Below are 19998 nucleotides of genomic sequence, written 5' to 3'. Positions count from 1 at the left end.
CAAGTGTGCCGGACACAACCACGAAAGTATCCTACCTAAGTACGTTCGGGCCGAAGCTTGGATTTAATAGCGCCCATGAACGCTCATGTGAGTGCCTACCCACACTTCTGCAAGTGTTCTATCTGTTCTGACCAAACGGGAAAAAAGACATTTTCTTCTCAATACATTTAATGTGGAAAAATTTTGAAAACATCTTTATAAATCCATGATATGAAATTGCAATTTCCTCGATGATGAATAGATCCCCTAAAGAAGAAGAAGAAGAAGAATAAAAGAAAAAAACCCAACCCATCATAAAAGCCCTTTCTTAATCAATAAAGCCCCATGAAAAGCCTTTTTGGAGAATAAGAAATTCAGAAGATACAATAAAATGGAATTTTAAAAAACTGATAACGTGGAGTGGACGTCTTGGAAATTGTCTTATTTGATTTAAATCGAGCTTGATTTTTCTCTACTTAAAGAATGAAAGCTTTCCAAAGGTTTCATTTGAAAGTTCCACACAATAAATATCTGTAAATAAGAATAAATAAGAATTAATAAGAAAAATGAGAATTAATTAAAAAATTTAATTTAAACAATTCTTGATTGATCGATAATACTTGCAAATATGTAGAAGATGATTAAAAGAATGACTTGATATAAAAGCTTAATTAAATTTTGCTTGAATATAATATTAATTGTAATTAATCACATTTAAAAAAAAATTAAATGAAAATCTAATTTAAACAATTCTTTATCGGTCCATGGTACCTTAATCAACATTTGAAAATAGATTAGAAAAATACCTTATATTAAAAAACCTGGTCACATCCTATCGAATGTAATATCTTCGATCTCATCATATAAAACTAGATGTTAAAAAGTGCACGATCTAACGATTTCTCTATTTTTATATTATTATTATTTTTTTTAAATCTTATGTAAATATTAAAGAATTCTATTCGCGTTCACGGAAAAATGTGAGAACGAAGAGATAACATTTCGTAGTATTTTCCAAATTTACTTCTACGCTCGACACCATAAGAATATTTTGATTGATAACATGACTAATTGTAAAAGCCATTCTCAGAAAGGTCGAACATGCTGATGAACTTTCGAAAATAACTCACGGTTTATAGTTGCCCTTCTTGAGCTGCAATTTGTGGGAGCCTCTTTGGTATATAGTCTTTTTTTTACTTTATATCCTAACCACTGCATTCAGACATTCCTTATGTGGGAATAAGAAAAGAGTCTTTGGTTAAAAACGGTCATCATTCAAAAAGTGTTATAACAGAATGTAGCATATTACAGTATTAGATCATTGTAATACTGTAATCTATCTATGTAATCTATTTAATCTATCTATAAAATACTAAATCAAATTATGATAATACAACATTTTGAAGGACATATGAACATTTTTGCATATTTATTCTTAACTGTTTATAATATCATTTAATTCTCATATTTTAATATTTACTTTGTAAATATCATATTTCTTTTCGTTTTCTCTTTCAAATATTATCTCATTTCGTTCAGTTTTCTCTTTCAAATATTTTCTCATTTCGTTAAGTTTTCTCTTTCAAATATTATCCCATTTCGTTCAGTTTTCTCTTTGAAACATTTTCGTTTTTCGTTACATTATTCTCTTTCTTGATAATTAAAAAATTCATTTCATTTCTCGTTAGTTATCTAAGTTCGTAAATCATCAACGAACTTATATAAGAATTCACCGACCATGGATATATACACGAGTATTGAATTTTAATGTTTCAACATATAATAATTAATATTATAAATTAATATTAATCCTTTATTTAATTAATATTAATATTAAGCATTTTTCATATTAAAAAAGAATACAATATAATATTTTGATCTGTAATATATTTTCTTGGTATAATTTTATTTTACTTTTTCGTTCGTTTATACTTTAATATATAAATCATTTTATATAAAAATCGTTATATTATATCATATCAAATATATAAATAACAAAATCGTAAGTATGTTAAGTACTAATTTTACGTAGTTAACAATAAATATCAAATTCATCAAAGGTTTTACCGATTGAATTCAACTCTATTTCGTTAAAAATAGAATCTAATAAATTTCATATAATTGCAAATTTCTTTGAATCATAATACATAATAAAGTCACAGAAACCAAACTATCTGGTTAACTATCAAAGTCGATGAAGAGTTCGTTTTGTTGACATTATGCAAAATTTTTTTAAAAATTCGAAAAAGGCATCTCCCTGTTTAAATCTTCATCTTCAAAATGAGACCTTGTTTATTAAAATCAATCGAAAATTACGTTTGAATTCATTGCTGGCGTAAACCATTATAAGACAAGGGATGATGAACAACCTTAAGAAATAAATAGTGCATCGAACGAAAAACAATTATCCCGTTGAATAAAATAGAAAGAGAAGGAATTTGGTGGCAATTGGGATAAATAAAGTCAGTCAAATATGGTCAGAAAGGTTTAAAAGACGATAGTGATGTACTTCATTACCTCTATTTAATCTTGGCCGATCTATCTCCTTAAAGGGTCTTTAAGCTCGCCGGCTTCACGATCTTACATTGGCGTACTCGATTCAGAATTCCAAATCAAAGTTAGAGATTGCTCATAATTACATTATTCGAATAGCTTTTATTATTGATGATAATAAATTTAAAGAATGATTTAAGTAAGGGCAATGTTTAAAATAAAATTTTTCGATTATTTTCAATAGAAAAGTTTATTTTAATCAACAATAATAGTTAGCAAAGTAGACTACGCTATTGACTATTCTATCTGAAGGTAAGCACCTTGAGCAATAAATCCATCGAGCGGTTTCCTTTACTAGCAAATTCTTTTTATTCTTCGTCAATGCGCCACCGTCTTCGAGTGACTCCGATACGACAAATATATTTGCTTGTCAAATAAAGATTCTTCTCTAACAAAGACTCTTATGCGGAACTTGTTATACAAATGCGTTTAATAGATTCTGCAACTACGATATTGATCTCATTAGTCTGGATTCTTAATGTTTTTACATGTAAAAGTGTTCCTGAATCTAATATATAGATCAGATGTTAAAATAAGAGTTTTCAATTAATACAATATATAAGTAATATAATCTATTTTATTTGTAAAATATTTATTATTACATTCTGAGAGAACTCCGCAGTTTTTAAAATTCCATTTTTTCATCTGAAATAATTATAAAATAATATTTAATTGTTTTAAATTGAAAAATCTGTAATCATAATTAGCTAAGAGTTAATAAACAACATACCATTTTCCTTAGCCTTTAAACCCTTTCGCGCTTCTTTAAGTCCCCATAAAAATTCGTGAAATATGTGAAGTGATTTCTTTAAACTCGTCTTTTTATAATCTTTTATCTTTGTTGTATCTAAATTATTTATTTCTTCTGTCTTCTCCTTTGCGTCGAACTCATTAATTTCGTCAATTAATGTCATTATTGTTGGAACCTTATCTGGCTGAAACTTTTCTACGGTCTTTACCGTAAATGGTACGCAAACTTTGCCCGTTTTTGGATGTATGCAGAAAGGAGATTTTAAAAGATGATTCATTCCTTTTGTAACATTTATATCTAACCTTGGATAGGCATATTGCAACATCACTTCTTCCCTAAGATGACGGTATAAATACCATTTTGATCCCCTCTAAATTAGATGAGATGATTAATTCTTAATGTGAATTTTACTCAAATTCATATTTCTTTTATACCTTTGTTCTTTTGTCTTTGACAAATTCACAGAATGCTTTCCATCGAGTTGTACTGGAAGAACATTGGCCAAATAAATTCTTCAGTTCTTGCTGGTCTTCTTCATCAGGTAATATCGCTAGAAACTTTTCCATTCTTTCATTTGTTCCTAATATATCTTGCTCTTCAATGCACATAGGTATAAATTCTGCTTCAATTATATCTAATGCACGTCTATAAGAAAATATATTAAATAAACATAGCAGTATTTATTTAACATCATAATAAAGTTAGATAATATTTCACCTAATAGATTTATGTAAAGTATCAGTGGATAAATTGACTTTCTTTTTCATGTATTCTCCTCCTCCGATAATTTGTAAATACTCTGCAACTCCAGCACGTTGAACATCTTCTAAAAAGCGTGCTTCTGGATCACAAACCCAACAATGTATACCTCTTCTACCAGAAAATACCCAGAGAATATGCTTGAATCCAAAATCAGCTAAACATATAATTATTTTTCTTAATATTAACAGATTATTTTTAACAAAAAAAAAGGAAAAATATTTTCTATCATTTGTATAACATATGTATAATTACCTCTTAACGCGTTGTCTAATATTTTACATGCAAGTATCATAAACTTCCAACATTTATTACAAATATCTGTACCTTCGCAACATGTTCTTACTTCATCATAATCTGTCATATCAATATCAAAAACAAGTTCTCTTTCTACGGGAAAAAATCGTGCTCTTTTTCTTTGTTCTTTCGGCCTATCAATTATACAATTGATCCAATAAATAAGATATATTATTTAATAAAACATTAAATAACTTAATAATAGAAAAATTATAAGATCATTCTTACGGAACATTGTACACAGCACCAATGTCAATTTTAAATGGAAGAAGTCTCTTGATGTCTGCTTCTAAGTCTTTAAGAGTTTTAAATGATTGGAATCGAAGATAAATATCATCTTGAAGAGTGAAAGAGAATTCTCTTCTGCTGAAGTTATTTGCTAAAATTAATACAAATAAAGTACACAAATGTGAAATTTTCTTTGTTACATTCTAATTTTAGAAAACATGTTGAACAACAAACTTACTACTTCCATAACTGAGCCAGTCATAATAATCATTGAAAGGAAACAATCTAGCATAATAAATTGGTAATAAATCATTAAGATTTGCTACATCTCCCATTTGGAATAAATATAGTAAAACTTCGGATAAAATATCATTTAAGGGCTCTTTGCCTTTAGTGTTTTATTTAATTTACATGTCACTAGTAAAATTCACATTAACAAAATTTTGGCGGGAATTAAGACACAGATTAACTGTAAAATACCAAATATAACCACGTATTGATTGTTGGATGTCTAGTATAGCAACAATTTGTGTTCTCTAGTAATCGGCTTCTCCTTATTGGTCGTTTCTTGAAAGCGCACTCTGGACGTGCCATGATAAACTAACATAGATTCTCATCATATTCGTAGTAAATGTGAAATATAAATTACAACTTGTACGATTATAAAACTAAAAAATTTAAGGACAGTGATAATTAAACAAATAATTAAAATATTCAAAAACATTCTGTGATAATTAAACGAACAATTTAAACGATAATTCATTTCATTTAACAGTATGATATAATTTAAAGCAAGGTACATGTAGTGGTACTTTACAGGTGGATTTCTAATATTCACCTGTCTAATTTTTTGTAAATTTGTTTAGCCAATATATAGTTTACACTTTCGAATTATACTGCATGATAACACAATGACAATAAAAAAGAAAGAAAATGACGTTTTTATGTTTAATATATCTTAGTGTAATTTTTATAGTTTTGTAACGATTTAATTTGTTTTGCGCGCCCAATGACGAGTTATTCATCATCTCCGGTTAGAAAGGTTAAATAACATTAAGTTTGATTTAATCGTACATTTAGCTGTTATAAACGCAAATTTCTTACTTATAATGTTCAACGATAACATCTTATGACCTAGCAGATCAACAACAACAGTAAAAGGAATTCTCATTGTCAGTTTATTGCGATTCTTCGACGTGTTAATATCGTTCTTTCTGTCCGTGATTAATTTATAATTTTTATTTTTATTTTCAGTTTTCACGATTCAAGCAAATATGTAAAATAATATAATCAGTGAATTTCAAAATGTTTATATAGAATAATTTATCTAAAAATGTTTTACGATGCATTTGAAATAGTGTGACATAGCTAACGAGCATATCGGAAATACCCATATTTATTTACGCAGAGTCAAAAGTATTGACCTTAGTTATGTTTTAACTTATGTTTTAACAAAGATGTACGAGGAATTGCAGGTATGATTACGATCGAATTTTAGTCAGTATTTGTTATAATGCGGGATTTTTCCTTATATTAAGTCATAATGGCTCGAAATATAAAAGATATATCACGCTGTTAGATAAATAATATAGAAAGCGAATGTTCAAGAATACCATATATGAAATATTTTTTCAACATTATAATATTGAATATTCTTTCTCTCACCAGTAACAGGATATTCGAGAAATAGAAAAAACATTTGCAAGATAATTACGTTCAAGTTTTTATTCTTTTTTTTTGCTTTCTTTTTCTTTTGCTTTTTTTCTTTTATAATATTGCTACACGCATATTTATTCAATTTTTTTTTTTTTTTAATAGTGTAGTACCTTCATCCCTTTGACCTTACGTGCAAAAATAGAACGATTACTCTATTTTCGGACAAACATTATTAATTAGGAATGTATGTGTGAACTTATCTAAATTAAATCAAAATTATCTTTAACGGCGCGCTGCGAAAGCGATCAAACGAATTTAATTAATTTTTTACGTAAGGACGAGACGTCGATATATATATATATATATATATATATATATATATATATATATATATATATATATATATATTTCTTGCTTTTCCTTCTTGTGTGTCTTCCACAACCCACGTCCCACGTTGTAAAGAAAAGAAATGTAAGTACGAACTATTACACGATGGTAAAATATACTTTTTCGATATATTTATTTACAATTTCGTGCATATATCTATGTATATAGTGATGATATATCATATATGAACGCGCGCGTCGCGAGCCGTATATAAAGTAATAAAAATTATAATCAAATTCTAATAACGCAAAATAAAAATCAGGCGAGGAATACTTTGAATTCATTTTCTTTCTTATCTTGAAGTAAAGGTCGGCATGCGATTTACACAATACAGTCTTAGCACTTGGTGCAAAATACACGCTTAACTTTTAACTCTTGTATATTGAAAACTTTTTTTTTTATATTGAGAACTTATCTAACTAAACGCATACCGTTTTTCCTTCTAGAATTTCTTAGTAGCTCTTCAAAGAAAGAATTTTCCATCTTTTCTACTTCCTATTCTTTCATTCATTTTTATCTTCTTACAACAAAGATAAAACATGCATTTTAAGACTATCTGTCGGTACGTCATTTTTGTGTGGATATAACATTTCTTTTTTTTTTCCTTTTTTTTCTTGACAGATCATGGGTATTCTACCGTACACCGTTGTAAATATTTTTCTTTTGCATAATAACATGCGTAAAATTACACATTGCATTTTCGTAAAAAGTTATTTTTAAAGCTGTAATATAATAATAATAATAATAATAATAATAATAATAATAATAATAATAATAATAATAATAATAATAATAATAATAGTAATAATAATAATAATAATAATAATAATAATAATAATAATAATAATAATAATAATAATAATATAATTGTATAATATTTTCATATATATATGTGTATATATATATATATCTCTCTTTATCATTCATATACTCTACAATTGCAAATATTTACAAAAATCGTAGTACTGCCTATGATAACAATATTAATCCTTGCAAGATTCCGATTGGCTTGAAGCCATCCATACAATGTTCGATGAATACAAGGTTTCTATAAATTATCTGAAGTGATTGTGATTAAGGGAAACAATTTGTTTTAAGACGATTTTCGAATCTTCGATGATGCGTCAGAAAAGGCAACGTGATCCTTGCCTTTAATGGATGATTATTAATTAATTTCTTAATGTATCATAGATAAAAAAGAGTACTCTATTAATAACGTGATTTATATGGTCATTCGAATGTATATGTGAAAAGTTAAGATATTTATTTGATATTCAGTTCGAGAGCACAAATCACATGAATTAATATCCATGTTACTGCAATGCTTCTAAATATTTTTAATTTGCATGCGTGCGTATGTGTGTTTGTGTGTGTAATTTCTGATTATGAATTTAATATATGTAATAAAACCGATAAGGTTATTATTGAATATTAATTATCATTTTCAATTCCTCGAACTGAATATAAAAATAGATATTTTTCTTGAGATATAACTAATGTGTAAAAGAAAATTACGGTATTCGAATCGTTGATTTTGTTTTAAATAACGAAAGAATCTATATTCTGTATAAACAAAAGATTGTTGCTATTCCTAATAATATCCGTTCTAAATATTATTGTCTTACAAGACAAATATTTTATCGCTAACGATGAAATTCAAGCTTTGCTCGATAAGTGTCTTATCAGCAAATGGAGAATATCATTAACGTGGAAAGAATCAATAATATATGATATCTTTTCTCTCTTTCCATATAATGACGATATTATTTCATTGTCAACATTCCCATCGATAGTTAACATACTTTTTATTTCCTATATATGAATATTAAAACTAACGTTGATCGGACGATTCTATAATAATATTCCATGATCGATCCTCTCATATGATAAACATTTATTTAAAGTAAAACAAAGAATGTATGTTATTAGAGGAATATATTAAATTCTTAATGTTTCTTTTCAATTCGATTTACTATTAACGTTTAACTTTGTCGCTAGTTATATCGATGTATGTTTATTATTGAAAAATTCGAAATTTACGACGAAAACCTTTGAGATACATGCGTTCTTTCACGATCTTTCGATTTCATTTAAACGGTATTTATTCTTTTATTTTGTTGTTATCTCCAGAAAAAAAGGGAAATAAAGAAGAAAAGAAAGAAAGATGGTACTTCACTGTTCATGAGGTACTTTTACGAGGACGGTTCTGGTGCCTTCCGAGTCAGATATATTGATCTTTAGTTCGTTGGTTAAAGCTTCAAGCTTATCGACCACTTTAGGTTCCGTTTTCCCGCCTGGATTAGGTGGTGGCCAAACGTCATCCAATGGTGGCTCGATATATTTCCGATTGCTCGGTTTCATAAACGGCATTTCTTGGCCACCAAATATACCACTTAACGTACCACCAATTTGTTCCGAGGAAGCAATGAACTTTTGATTGTTCACTTCGTTCTCAATGCGAGGACGTTTGTAGGGAGGCATCTGAACCACAGGACTGTAATCGTGATCCAAAAGACCCTCGACTTCCTGCAACAATTCCTCGCCATATTGTTGCAGTTCTTCATCTTTTAATTGTTTCGTATAAAGGAGTGTCCTCGAACGACCTAAAAATAAACTCTCATTAACGATTGAACATTTTTCAAATTTGTTTTTTCTTTCTCCTTCTTCTTTTTTTTTTTTTTTAATCGATCTGTATTATAAAAGTCAATAACTTTTCTATATAATTTCTGTTAAATGTAAAAGTAGATGAAGGTTGATACGGATGTGAACGTAACAGCGAAGCCCTATATTATTGGAGTAGGCCAAGGAAACTGGGGAATAAGAGAGATAATAATGAAACTTTCAAGTACGATCGAAAAAATATTAGGTACAAATGAATTCTTTTTTTCTTTTTTTGTTCTATTTTTTCGTTATCATCCACCGACTTTTTTTTTTAAATCGTTATCTCAAAGAAATATTTCTCCAATCGATATCATTAGTAATACTTTTTAAGTAGTAAGCAGTATACAATTAATTTCGTAACCTCCGGTTGAAGAATGATTGTGAAACAGTGCACGTATGTAGTTCCTAAAGTTCTCGCTTTGAAATTCCAAGGGGTCATCGACATAACAGTAATGATAATTCGTGATCGGAAAAATCCGAGTATTAGATAAATTCAATTGACCGTTTAATTAAGAATTATTTAGAATTTATTCTTTTTTTAACGTTTTATTGCTTTCAATTTATAAAACTTTAAAATGTTTTCAACTGATCTTAGAACATCATTTGGATTAGTAAAATGATCATGACCTAAATCGTTTTATTTCTAAATTATCGATAGTCTAGATTTTTCGTCGAAAAGAGCTTCGTTCCAACAATCGAACGGTGCTTTCTTGTCGTCATTTAGAAAGTTGTAGATCAACTCGTCGGCAATTTCACACTATGCTCCGGTTTCACCGCTCTCTTCTTAACTTTGATCTTTCTTTCTCCATCCCTTTATTCCATATATCTTTCTCTTTTTCATCATTTGCTCCTTTCTTTAACCTAAAGAGATTTTACGCTTTAAAGAGCTATTTCACTCATTGGCCTCTCTCTTTCTCTCCATTCACTTCGTTATATATAAAGTTTCGAAATATTGAAGTTATATTATTATCGAAAATTGTCATGAACTCGAGATAATTCAATAATACAATTTATTGCGCATTTTCTCTAAATGATATCTTACAATATCTAATATTAATAAGTGAAGATATATGTGAGACGATATTGTTTCACTCGATTTATTTATAACATCTAATCGTAAATAGTAATGAGAACATGGTCCAATTAACTTTATCTAATCTCATATATAGCGATGTTTATCATAGTATATTATTTAATTTAAAAGATATATTTTAGATAGAAGAATATATTTTAGAAATTTCTAGTTGTTAAGAAAAATGCATAAAAAAAAAGATACTACAAAAAATGTTGACACGACTGTCCCATGAAATTATATGTATTTAAATTTCTGAGTAAGCAAGTTTTATTTAATCGTATCACTTAGCAAACAAAAACATGATGCAAGCGAAATGTCCATTTATCAAGTCTTTGTCATTTACATTTGAAGTCAAAAAAGAAATTATTATAATCGATCATTATGAGGATGACGAATAAATTATTTTGTAATGACAAAATAGTTTAAAGATGAAGCAAAAAAAGGTTTAAAATTTACAATTATAAATAGCAAAACATTTCATAATAGTATCGATGAAAAATATATTTTAGTCACGTTAATATACAAATGTTGATAAAAAATTGATGATAACAAGAAATTTGAATTCTTTTTAATCACCAAGAATTCAAGTGATTTTATAAATTTTTTTATCAGCTAAAAAACGCGGATCATATATTTCAATTATATTTGTTTTCAGAAATAAAGAGAACTTTTTACTGTTTGAACGTTTGAACAATCATCAGGGAAACAGAGGTATGATGCATACATATATATATATATATATATATATATATATATATATAACATGTATATATATATATATGTGTGTGTGTGTAGTATCAAAGTACACTTTTACGTACCGTTGGATTATCTAAGGTTACCTAATCGTTCTTCAAGATACGGAAAATATATCGTTTAAACAATATTTACGAGCATTTTATGACCTTATTTTTTCTACACAATGTATAGAATTATATTCATTTTTGTGTATTATATTTAACAAATTTTCCTTAATTAATCGTTAAAATAAATTCATGGAAAATATATACATAAAAAGTATAATAATAAATTCTATGAAATATATTAATACATGAATTCTATCATAAATATATATATTTACATTCAATATCAATCATAAATTGTAGGAAAATATGTTATTGATCAGCAATATGATTAGATCAATTTTAATCCAATTGTAAATGAAAATTTATATAGTTGCTACTTGTAAATATTATCTCGACGAAATTATATATAAAGGCGTATAAATATATATATGTACATGTAATGTAATTAAATATACATATGTATATATAATTAATCGAGTGACTAGATTGATCCGATGCTAAAGTACAAAGAGACGATCATAATCCTTTCTAAGAATAGATAAAAGAATAGGGAAAACGAGAAATTGAGTTTGCCGACAGGCGGAATGTGAACGGAAAAGAAAAAGTTGGGAGAATAGTACCTTTCACAATTTTATATAAGTTCAACGTACCAAGCAGTAACCGCTAGGGCATTGTCAAACAGATTTAACTTGCGCACAGATGCGCATGCGCGCGTTTGTGTACATGTGTCTACGGCAGTTGTAACGGTTCTTAAAGATTTGTTATATCTTACGATCGTCGTTCAAGGATTGGACGAAAGAATCAGTGTAGAATGTGCTCGAACTTCTGAAGCATGACCTCGTTTAAGAACGAAAATAACTACCCACCGACAATAGGACGAGAATTTTATATATTGCCATAAATTTACCAAGAATTTAGAATGAAATTGTACGTTTATTTCCTTTGTAATATATATCATTCGCAAAAAAAAAAACACTTTAATACGGTAAAAGTATAATAGATGATTTAGTATAATTTGAATAAATTAACTTCCTTATATGGAAATAATATCAATATAAAAAGTAGCTAATGTTTGTTGTAATGATATCTGATTTTTCTTCATTTGATAAATTTCAAAGAGATCTATTCTATTTATCATATGTAATATTTTTAAGATGAAATTTTAAAGTAATATCATGCAAAGTATATGGAAGATTTATTCGTTCTAAAATTTGGCGATTCACACGTTCTAAAAAGGTTTAAGTCACATTAAAGAACGAAATGCAAGAAGAAAAGTGGAGATAGTAAAATGTAATATATAACATGTATAATTATATTAGAATTTGTAGTAATACAATGACTCACCTGCAAGAGGCGGCATCTTTTCAGGTTGTTCTTGCTCCTTTGTGAGTTCATTGTTGGAATTTGAGTGTGGTCGAAGATTCGGCACAGCTACGAGTGCTAGCGAAAGTAACAGGACCATCAGACAAGTTGCTGGTTGAGCGCTCTTGTTGCTTTTTTGTATTAATGCTTGGAGTCTCTTAAGTTGACCGGCTAGACTCTGATTTTGGGATTGGAGTGCTTTTATACGTTTGAGCAACGTCATGTTTTCTTCTGTGCACTGTTTTACACGATCCTCCAATCCATCCACGTATTCCTTTTTTCTTTTACGTGAATCCTGAGCAGATATTTTGTTGCGAATCTTACGTCTGATCCTCTTCAGCTCACGTTCTTCGTGTTTCGTGAGCGGATAATGAGTTGGTAATGTTATTCCTTCCTTTTGTAAAAGACGTTTTTCTTCAGCATTTAATTTTAATCTTGGATAAGGTGAATCTGTTTCCGAAATTTCGTCACTCGAATTACAACCTTTTTCGCTGCTGGAATCTTCTTGCTTTATGGTCATCTGAAGAAAAATAAATTATTTTCAAATATTAAAAAAAAATGTATTTTTATAATGATATTCAATAGGAATGGCAAATAATGCTTTTTTTCTACCTGAACAGGTTTGTTAATGATATTTGCTTGATTAATCTTGAAGCCTTTGAGATTTCTGGCTTGCGATGCGTTTATTATCTTTATTGTTCGTACTTCCTTCATGTCCTTTAAGCTAACGGGTAATAAAATCGACCTAGGGTTACCAGATCCCATTGGTGTAACACGAATTAATTGCCTTATGTTTCTCTTTCCACTGCACGTCAGATTGCGAACATTTATCGTATTTTCTTGAGGCGTCACATGTGCCTGCTGCTTAATTAGTGCTTCTGTAAAATATACACTTTTATCTCTTAACAATCCATTTCCTTATCTCTTTATCAAACTTTTTATTCCTTTAACATCTTTAAAAATATGTTTCGTCAACAAAACAAAACAAAAAAAAAAGAAATACAATATGCAGCTGAATTATTTATTTTAATCCGTCGATGTGTCAGATTTTTTTCCCTCATATTGTCTATAAACAAATAAGAATCCGAGAGGAGTTAAAAAAATGCAATAAACGAGAAAAACTTCCACGATTTGCGTCACAATAATTATGTTGACATATTAATGAAACGATTGAAGCAAATAAAGTGTTCTTAATAAAAGGATTCGACTTCAAACTCCATGATTCTTTACAAAAAAAATTGTAAAGCAAACAATTCATTCAATACATAATTTTCTATAATTAATATCTAAGAACTAAAATTAATTTCTAATAAACAATTTTTAAAAATTCGCAATTTTTTAAATCAGTACAGAACATTGACGTATCAAATGTGATATTAAAATCATAGAAATATTATCGATATTTACGTTATGTCACGCTAAAAACGAATGATTGATGAGACGTAATATTTTTTAGCAGCAGAATTATTTTTTTCTGAAAGTAAGATAGCTTTATGTAGAAGTAGGAAAAATCAATATAAGATTGTTCTCATTTTGGTGTATTCGATTTAGTATTTTTGGGGTGATAAGATATAACACTAATCTTAAATTAAATCAATAGATTCTAGAATATCCTGAACAATTATCTTATATAATTTTTTGTTCGATTATATATATGATAGTAATTTTAAGATAGAATTGAATTGGATGATCGAATAAATAACGAATATTCTTACCTATATTAACTGTCGGTTGTTGATCTGTTGTTATGACAGGAGTAGAATCAGGAACGGTATTGTTAGGATTTACCACAGCTACGAGAGTTGGCTCGAACTCCATTTCTTCGTTAACATCCGTGACTGGTGATCCTATATTCGAGCTGACAACCGATCTTATAGGACTGTCGATACTACCCATCGATTGATTTGGACTTCCTAGTGAATCAAAATCCATAAAATTCTGGGGACTGCTTAAATCTGAATTCGAGACTTCAGCTTGGTCTTCTTCGATCGGTAAAAGAGGACTCAATTGTTGCTCGCAGGAAAGACTCAAAGCGCTGGAAAGTCCACTGTCCGATGAGGAGGATGGAATTGCTTCTAAATCATTTTCGATCAGATTGAATTGATTATCTTCTAATTTGAAAATCGAATCCAAGAAATCGTCCGGATTCGTTGGCCATTCTTCCGTCTAAAAAAGATTTATATATTGAACAATAGCAATGATGAATAGTTCGATGAAATATATTTGTGATGTGATATAGATTACATGTTATATATGTGCTGCAACAAAGATTACATATATTAAAGATTCAATTCTAAATTTACAATCGTCTTTATCGACTTATAATCTTGACGGTAAAAGAACGAACGGATTTATTCGCGAAAAATTGTACGACCTACTTCTTCGAAGCCAAGCGCTTTTGTGTGTGCATACATATATGGCTAGCCGCTCATGATTAAAGCAACATCGAGCATCGGTAGAATTATCTTTTGAATGTTACTCGTGGTATTTAACGCGCATATGTATAATCGATGTTTAATGTCGAGTTTTAATAGCTTTATTCGATTAGTAAGTCTTATTCTAATAAGATTTTATGCGTTTAAATAATTCATTTTCCTTTGTTTTTAGAAAATTTTTATCAGATTGTAAAACATTGAACTCATAGTTTCCATCAATGATTTTAGATAAAGTTGACTTTCTCCGTAAATTAAGAAGATATCTAAAAATAAATCTAAGCTAAAATGTTCTTGACTTTGAAACTAATGTATACTTTTATATTGATATTGCGGTCATAAATCAAGAAAAAAATACAACTTTCTACGCGTCAATAACGAAAATATATATATATATATATATATATATATATATATATATATATATAAATTGTCTCGAAATTTTAGTCTTCCTAATCATTCTTCAAGTCTTTGCGAAATTCATCATTCCGCAATGTCATGATTCTTTTTTTACACTTCAGAAAATGTTTCGTTGAGAAGTCAAAGAAAACAAAATAAATAAATCGCACGTTTTTTGTCTCTCTTTTTTTCGGATAATTATTTTCTTTTTTGTAGGATGTTCGATTTGACGATGATGTCACAAGCTTTCGATGAAGCTTATCTTTGTCGAAAAAAGAAAAAAAATTCAAATCTCTTAAGACTACTTATTTATTTATGATAATATGCGTTATTAAATTAGAGATCTTTGTTTTCACATAATGCGTCGTTTTATTTTTATCAACGGTTGGCATAACTTCAACTTGAGAAAGCACGTTTCTCGCCATTGGCAAGAAACTCGTCCCAGATTGGAGTAAATTGTATATCTCACCCCTCCTCTCTCTCTCTCTCTCTCTCTCTATCTCTCTCTCTCTCTCTCTCTCTCTCTCTATCTTTGTCTGTTTTTCATTTACGTCATTATCAATTCATCCTAATTGAGATTGTAATGTGAATTTTCTAAGGGGAAAATACATTTCGTTTCTCGGATTTTTATTCTTACGAGAATACAATTTTTCTTATAGAAAAAAAACCAATCTTGCGAATCTTTTCGTATTTTGAAAGTTAGTTTCATGCAAATTTATTAAAATCAGAATCGCAATATCTGTAGAATGAGCATAATAACGTAAACAATAATTTACAAACTTACAAGCGATTTAGAAAGAAGTAGATTAGACTCTAATTCCTAAATCAGAGCAATGTATCGAATGAACTTCAATTACATTGATTAACGTGCGTTAATCCTTAATTGGATTCTTTAGGTGAGTCCATAAGAGAATATTTATACTAGCGTAAGAAGTCCCGTAACTTAACGGTATTCTACGTTCGAAGGTCATTTGCCGTAACGAGTAGAATTTGAATCATTTTAAACTGAGAAGAAATTTTAAGGTTTTATAATAAGTACAGTATAAAATAATGAAAAAAATTAGAAAGCGATATTAAACGATGAAACGGAGCATCGAAAGTCCATTCATCCTTCTGAATATTGAGTTAGATTAAACTACATATTCTTGTAGAAAGATAATAGGAGAAAGTGTTAATTTACTTAATAATTAAAAGCATTGTTCTTACGACAAAAATACATATTTTTAATGTAAGGATAGATGAAGTTTCTCGCTAAAGAGATTTGAAGAAGAATTCAATATGACGACGTATATACATATATAATATCGGCACGTGTACGAGATCATTCCATATGGATGCTAAAAATTCATAACGATTACATAATTCATATAATATTCATTCAAGAAAATATCACTAGAATGTTTGATATTTACTTAATTCTCATTTCTTATTTTGATAGTATACAAAGAAATTCATTTTTATTTTTATGCTCGTTCCTACGTATAATATAATAAATATGAATCGATCGAATTATGCGTTTAGAAAATATTTCGAAAAAATCGTTGTTGTTAAGTATATCTTTATATAATAATAATAATAAAAAAAAAAAAAAAAGAAAAATAATGAAATTAAAGTGTAGGAAAATATATTTTAAAGTAAATTTTATAACGAAGTTCATGTTCATCCTGTATTAGAATTTGTCGGTATCTGTATTAAACTATAATTATTTGGATTACTCTGTTCCGTTCAATCTCGTAAGCAACTGAACGATTCGAGAAGAACGTTAGCGTGCACGTGGGTACATATGCACCATATGTTAACGTCTTACGACGGGAGAAAGATGAATAACGGGAATTTCCCGCGAGGTTTGGTCTTACGATTGAGTTTCTCGTCAGTTTTTTTCGATTGATGCTTTTCGTTTTTTATTTGTTTACTTCGATAGAAGAAGGAAGTTCCGTGATAACATATGTTTACGCGTAAAAATCCGAAAACACGTTTCGTGAAAGGTTTCGATTAACGATATTCCTACTTTTACAGATTAATAAGAACAATAAAATATGTAAGTGAAAAGTAGCACAAGATGCGGTGAAATATAAACGGTCAATGATCCTCCCATGAGATCACTAGAAATCCGATCATAGTATCTTATTTTATTTTTCTCACAAGAGATAACAAGTACAATAAGTCTAAGTTAAAAATTTTTTCAAACTTTCATACTTCCTGTATAAATTTTTAATCGAATCAATTATATTTTTAATAGTTACCGTTATAATTAATTATGTATAATCGATACTTAAACCTAACATTTTTATCATATACTATGATAGAATCAATATTAAGAATATAATGGTGTCATAAAATTATTGAAACAAATTCTTACGTTAAAAATACGTAAAATGATTTTATTGAGAGATCTAATAAATTCTTCGTTATAAGATTAAAATTATCCGTTCGATGAGATAAGGAGATTCGTTCTATGTGATAAGAAGACAACAAAAAATCTGTATTTCATCGAATTCCACGAAAGAGAGTCACGAAAACTGCTTTTTCATTATAACAGAATCGAAGGGAACAACAACCTATAGAAGTTTACGATGGAAATCTCGTAAACTATTGTAGCTAAGTTCAACATTTATTCATGACAAAGTTATTCGTGTCATCGATAAAGCCGGTTGTGACCGTGCGTCTGAAACTTACCGTGATGGCGTCGTCAGTGTAATTGTGATCGACGAAAGGCTCATCCTTAACGACATCCTTAAGGAAGGCGTCTTCGCGAGAAAATAATAAATCCATGAAATTCATATCCGAAGAGGATGATGACGACGACATAATTGCACTCTTTTTCATCAAGAAAAAAAAGTATCTTTTTTGTTCTCCTTTCCAAAAGCTGATTAACACACGAGACGCGCGCGCGCGCACGCGCCACGCACAATCACACGCACTCACGCACGCACGCACACGCACACACACACAATACTTGTTAAAGCAAAGGAAGAAGAAGTTATTTTCTTGTATTAAACTTCCTCCATGAAAGAAATAATGTATTGAAGGGTTTTTTCTCTGTGGAAAGAACCGCGTGTTTTCACGCAATGTGACGAAGCGCTTCGTATCACGAAAATGAACACGATAACGTACGAAAGTGGACTAATGAGCTCGGGTGGAGAAGAGTAGTGGAAGGGACAGTCTCCTTACTCGTTCGGAATCGGATTTCACAGTGTCGAGTAAGAGATGGAGGGAGGAAGAGAGAAAGAGATATTTTTACTCCCCCACCACTCGCTGTGTTGAGAAAAAGAGAGAGAAAAAGAAAGAGAGAAGGAGAGAGGGACTTTTAGAATGGCTCGCTCCCTCTTTTTCTCTCTCTCTTTGTCTGTCTGTCTGTCTGTCTATCTATCTATCTCTCTCTCTCTCTCTCTTTCTCTTTTTTGCTTTTCTCTTATTTATTCTCCTTAGCTTTTTCACACGATTGAAACACTTCGTCCTTGTCTATTTTTTTAGAGGCTCCTCCGATATTCTCACGATACGATTTTAATGATTTTAAATCTATACTTTTTCTTTTCTATATCAATATATTTATTTTCGTGCACACACTTTTTTTCCTTTTTATTTTTTTTACAAATTGTATAGGTGAATCGATGAAACAAAAGTAACAGAAAACGAAGGCGTCGGCCGCGCTGCCAACGTGGCACTGAACGCGTCACACGGCGGCGCGACTACGAGCGAGCATGTGATTGGTCCGCTCGAACTACGCGATAGATCGATTTTGAGCACTCATGCAGGGACGAATATTTTGAAAGGGTTTTCATTCTCTAGATATGTGAAAATTTTAGTAGAAATAATATTTTCTCAAGTTCATTTTTCATTTTTTTTCTTTTTAAATATTTTCTTTTCTTACGATGTTATCGCGATGTATTTGAAGATGAACGATATACAATAATGCTTTTAATATTTTTGGTACTTTTTAGCAAGGCGATCGAAGTGCGTGATACCTACTTGAACAGGATGCACATTATATTTGACCTACGATTACATCAGGCATTATCAGTAGGTAATGTAGAAAACGATATAATGTTATGTGTTATGTATTCAAAATAATTTTGGATATTACATCTTGGTATTTATCAGTAAATATCAATATTTCATTTTTAAAAAGAGATAAAAAAATTTTATTCTGAATATTATCAACAGAGGAAAAAATTGCTTCTTGGAAAATTAAGGTAGCGTATTCTAGCGGCTACGTTAGTAAGCATAAGAAGCATAAGAAAATACGATATTATTTTAATTTGTATCGCATTTTTTTTTTTATTTTTAATTATGTACACTTTATTTAATTATTGAAATATTTAATATTATTTAACATTTATAATTGGGAATATACTAACAAAACCAATGAAATGATTAAAATATATGTGCATTAATTGTACATTTAAAACGTATGTACATTAATATTGAATTATACATTATTTATTCATTAAACTTATCTATCTTGCAATTTGTTCTGATAAAAAAAGATCAAAAATTCGCAATAAACGGAAAACATCTGCGAAAGTTCTCAGTCGTATCTTCGTTCTTATTTTTTTCTACTATTCGTAGATACTAAAATAAATTTCAACATCATAAAAGTTCTGTGAAGCGAGAGAAAAAGAAGTATCTTCCGGGTTTTAATCTAGTACCTCTTTA

The 19998-nt window shown here is 29.2% G+C and overlaps 2 protein-coding genes across 3 annotated transcripts; both read right to left on the bottom strand.

The window, feature by feature from the left end:
* Positions 1-2703: 2703 nt before the first annotated feature.
* Positions 2704-7426, bottom strand: LOC124425916 (DNA primase small subunit). 2 transcript variants are annotated; one of them, XM_046966980.1, is made up of 8 exons: positions 4806-7426; positions 4568-4718; positions 4298-4473; positions 4001-4199; positions 3718-3928; positions 3263-3653; positions 3135-3177; positions 2704-2977 (listed from the first exon to the last, which is right to left on the bottom strand). In XM_046966980.1, the coding sequence occupies exons 1-7, from the start codon at positions 4900-4902 to the stop codon at positions 3158-3160; spliced, it is 1245 nt and encodes a 414-aa protein (XP_046822936.1). In that variant the 5' UTR covers positions 4903-7426; the 3' UTR covers positions 2704-2977; positions 3135-3157. The 2 variants fall into 2 exon arrangements, with proteins under 2 accessions (XP_046822936.1, XP_046822935.1); XM_046966979.1 differs by having other exon boundaries at positions 2704-3177.
* A 161-nt stretch (positions 7427-7587) lies between these two features.
* On the bottom strand, positions 7588-19020 carry LOC124425914 (cyclic AMP response element-binding protein A-like). The gene is made up of 5 exons (XM_046966977.1): positions 18019-19020; positions 14227-14677; positions 13124-13389; positions 12494-13031; positions 7588-9213 (listed from the first exon to the last, which is right to left on the bottom strand). Exons 1-5 carry the CDS (start codon positions 18166-18168, stop codon positions 8783-8785), a joined length of 1836 nt encoding a protein of 611 aa, XP_046822933.1. The 5' UTR covers positions 18169-19020; the 3' UTR covers positions 7588-8782.
* Between the last annotated feature and the right edge of the window lie 978 nt (positions 19021-19998).

This window comes from Vespa crabro, chromosome 8 (assembly GCF_910589235.1).
Source record: "Vespa crabro chromosome 8, iyVesCrab1.2, whole genome shotgun sequence".
Lineage (NCBI taxonomy): Eukaryota > Metazoa > Arthropoda > Insecta > Hymenoptera > Vespidae > Vespa > Vespa crabro.
The sequence above is the reverse complement of the archived record's forward strand: the minus strand, read 5'-3'. Positions and strand labels throughout refer to the sequence as shown.

Bases quoted from the DNA above. Each gene is read 5' to 3' on its own strand.
- LOC124425916 (XM_046966979.1), bottom strand. From the start codon at position 4,902: ATGGGAGATGTAGCAAATCTTAATGATTTATTACCAATTTATTATGCT. The intron at 3,654-3,717 runs GTATAAAAGAAA...CATCTAATTTAG, and splicing joins TCAAAGACAAAAGAACAAAG to AGGGGATCAAAATGGTATTT. The intron at 3,178-3,262 runs GTATGTTGTTTA...TAATTATTTCAG, and splicing joins TTTAAAGGCTAAGGAAAATG to ATGAAAAAATGGAATTTTAA.
- LOC124425914 (XM_046966977.1), bottom strand. From the start codon at position 18,168: ATGAAAAAGAGTGCAATTATGTCGTCGTCATCATCCTCTTCGGATATG. The intron at 13,032-13,123 runs GTAGAAAAAAAG...ATTTTTCTTCAG, and splicing joins TCATTAACAAACCTGTTCAG to ATGACCATAAAGCAAGAAGA. The intron at 9,214-12,493 runs GTGAGTCATTGT...GTTTATTTTTAG, and splicing joins AAAGATGCCGCCTCTTGCAG to GTCGTTCGAGGACACTCCTT.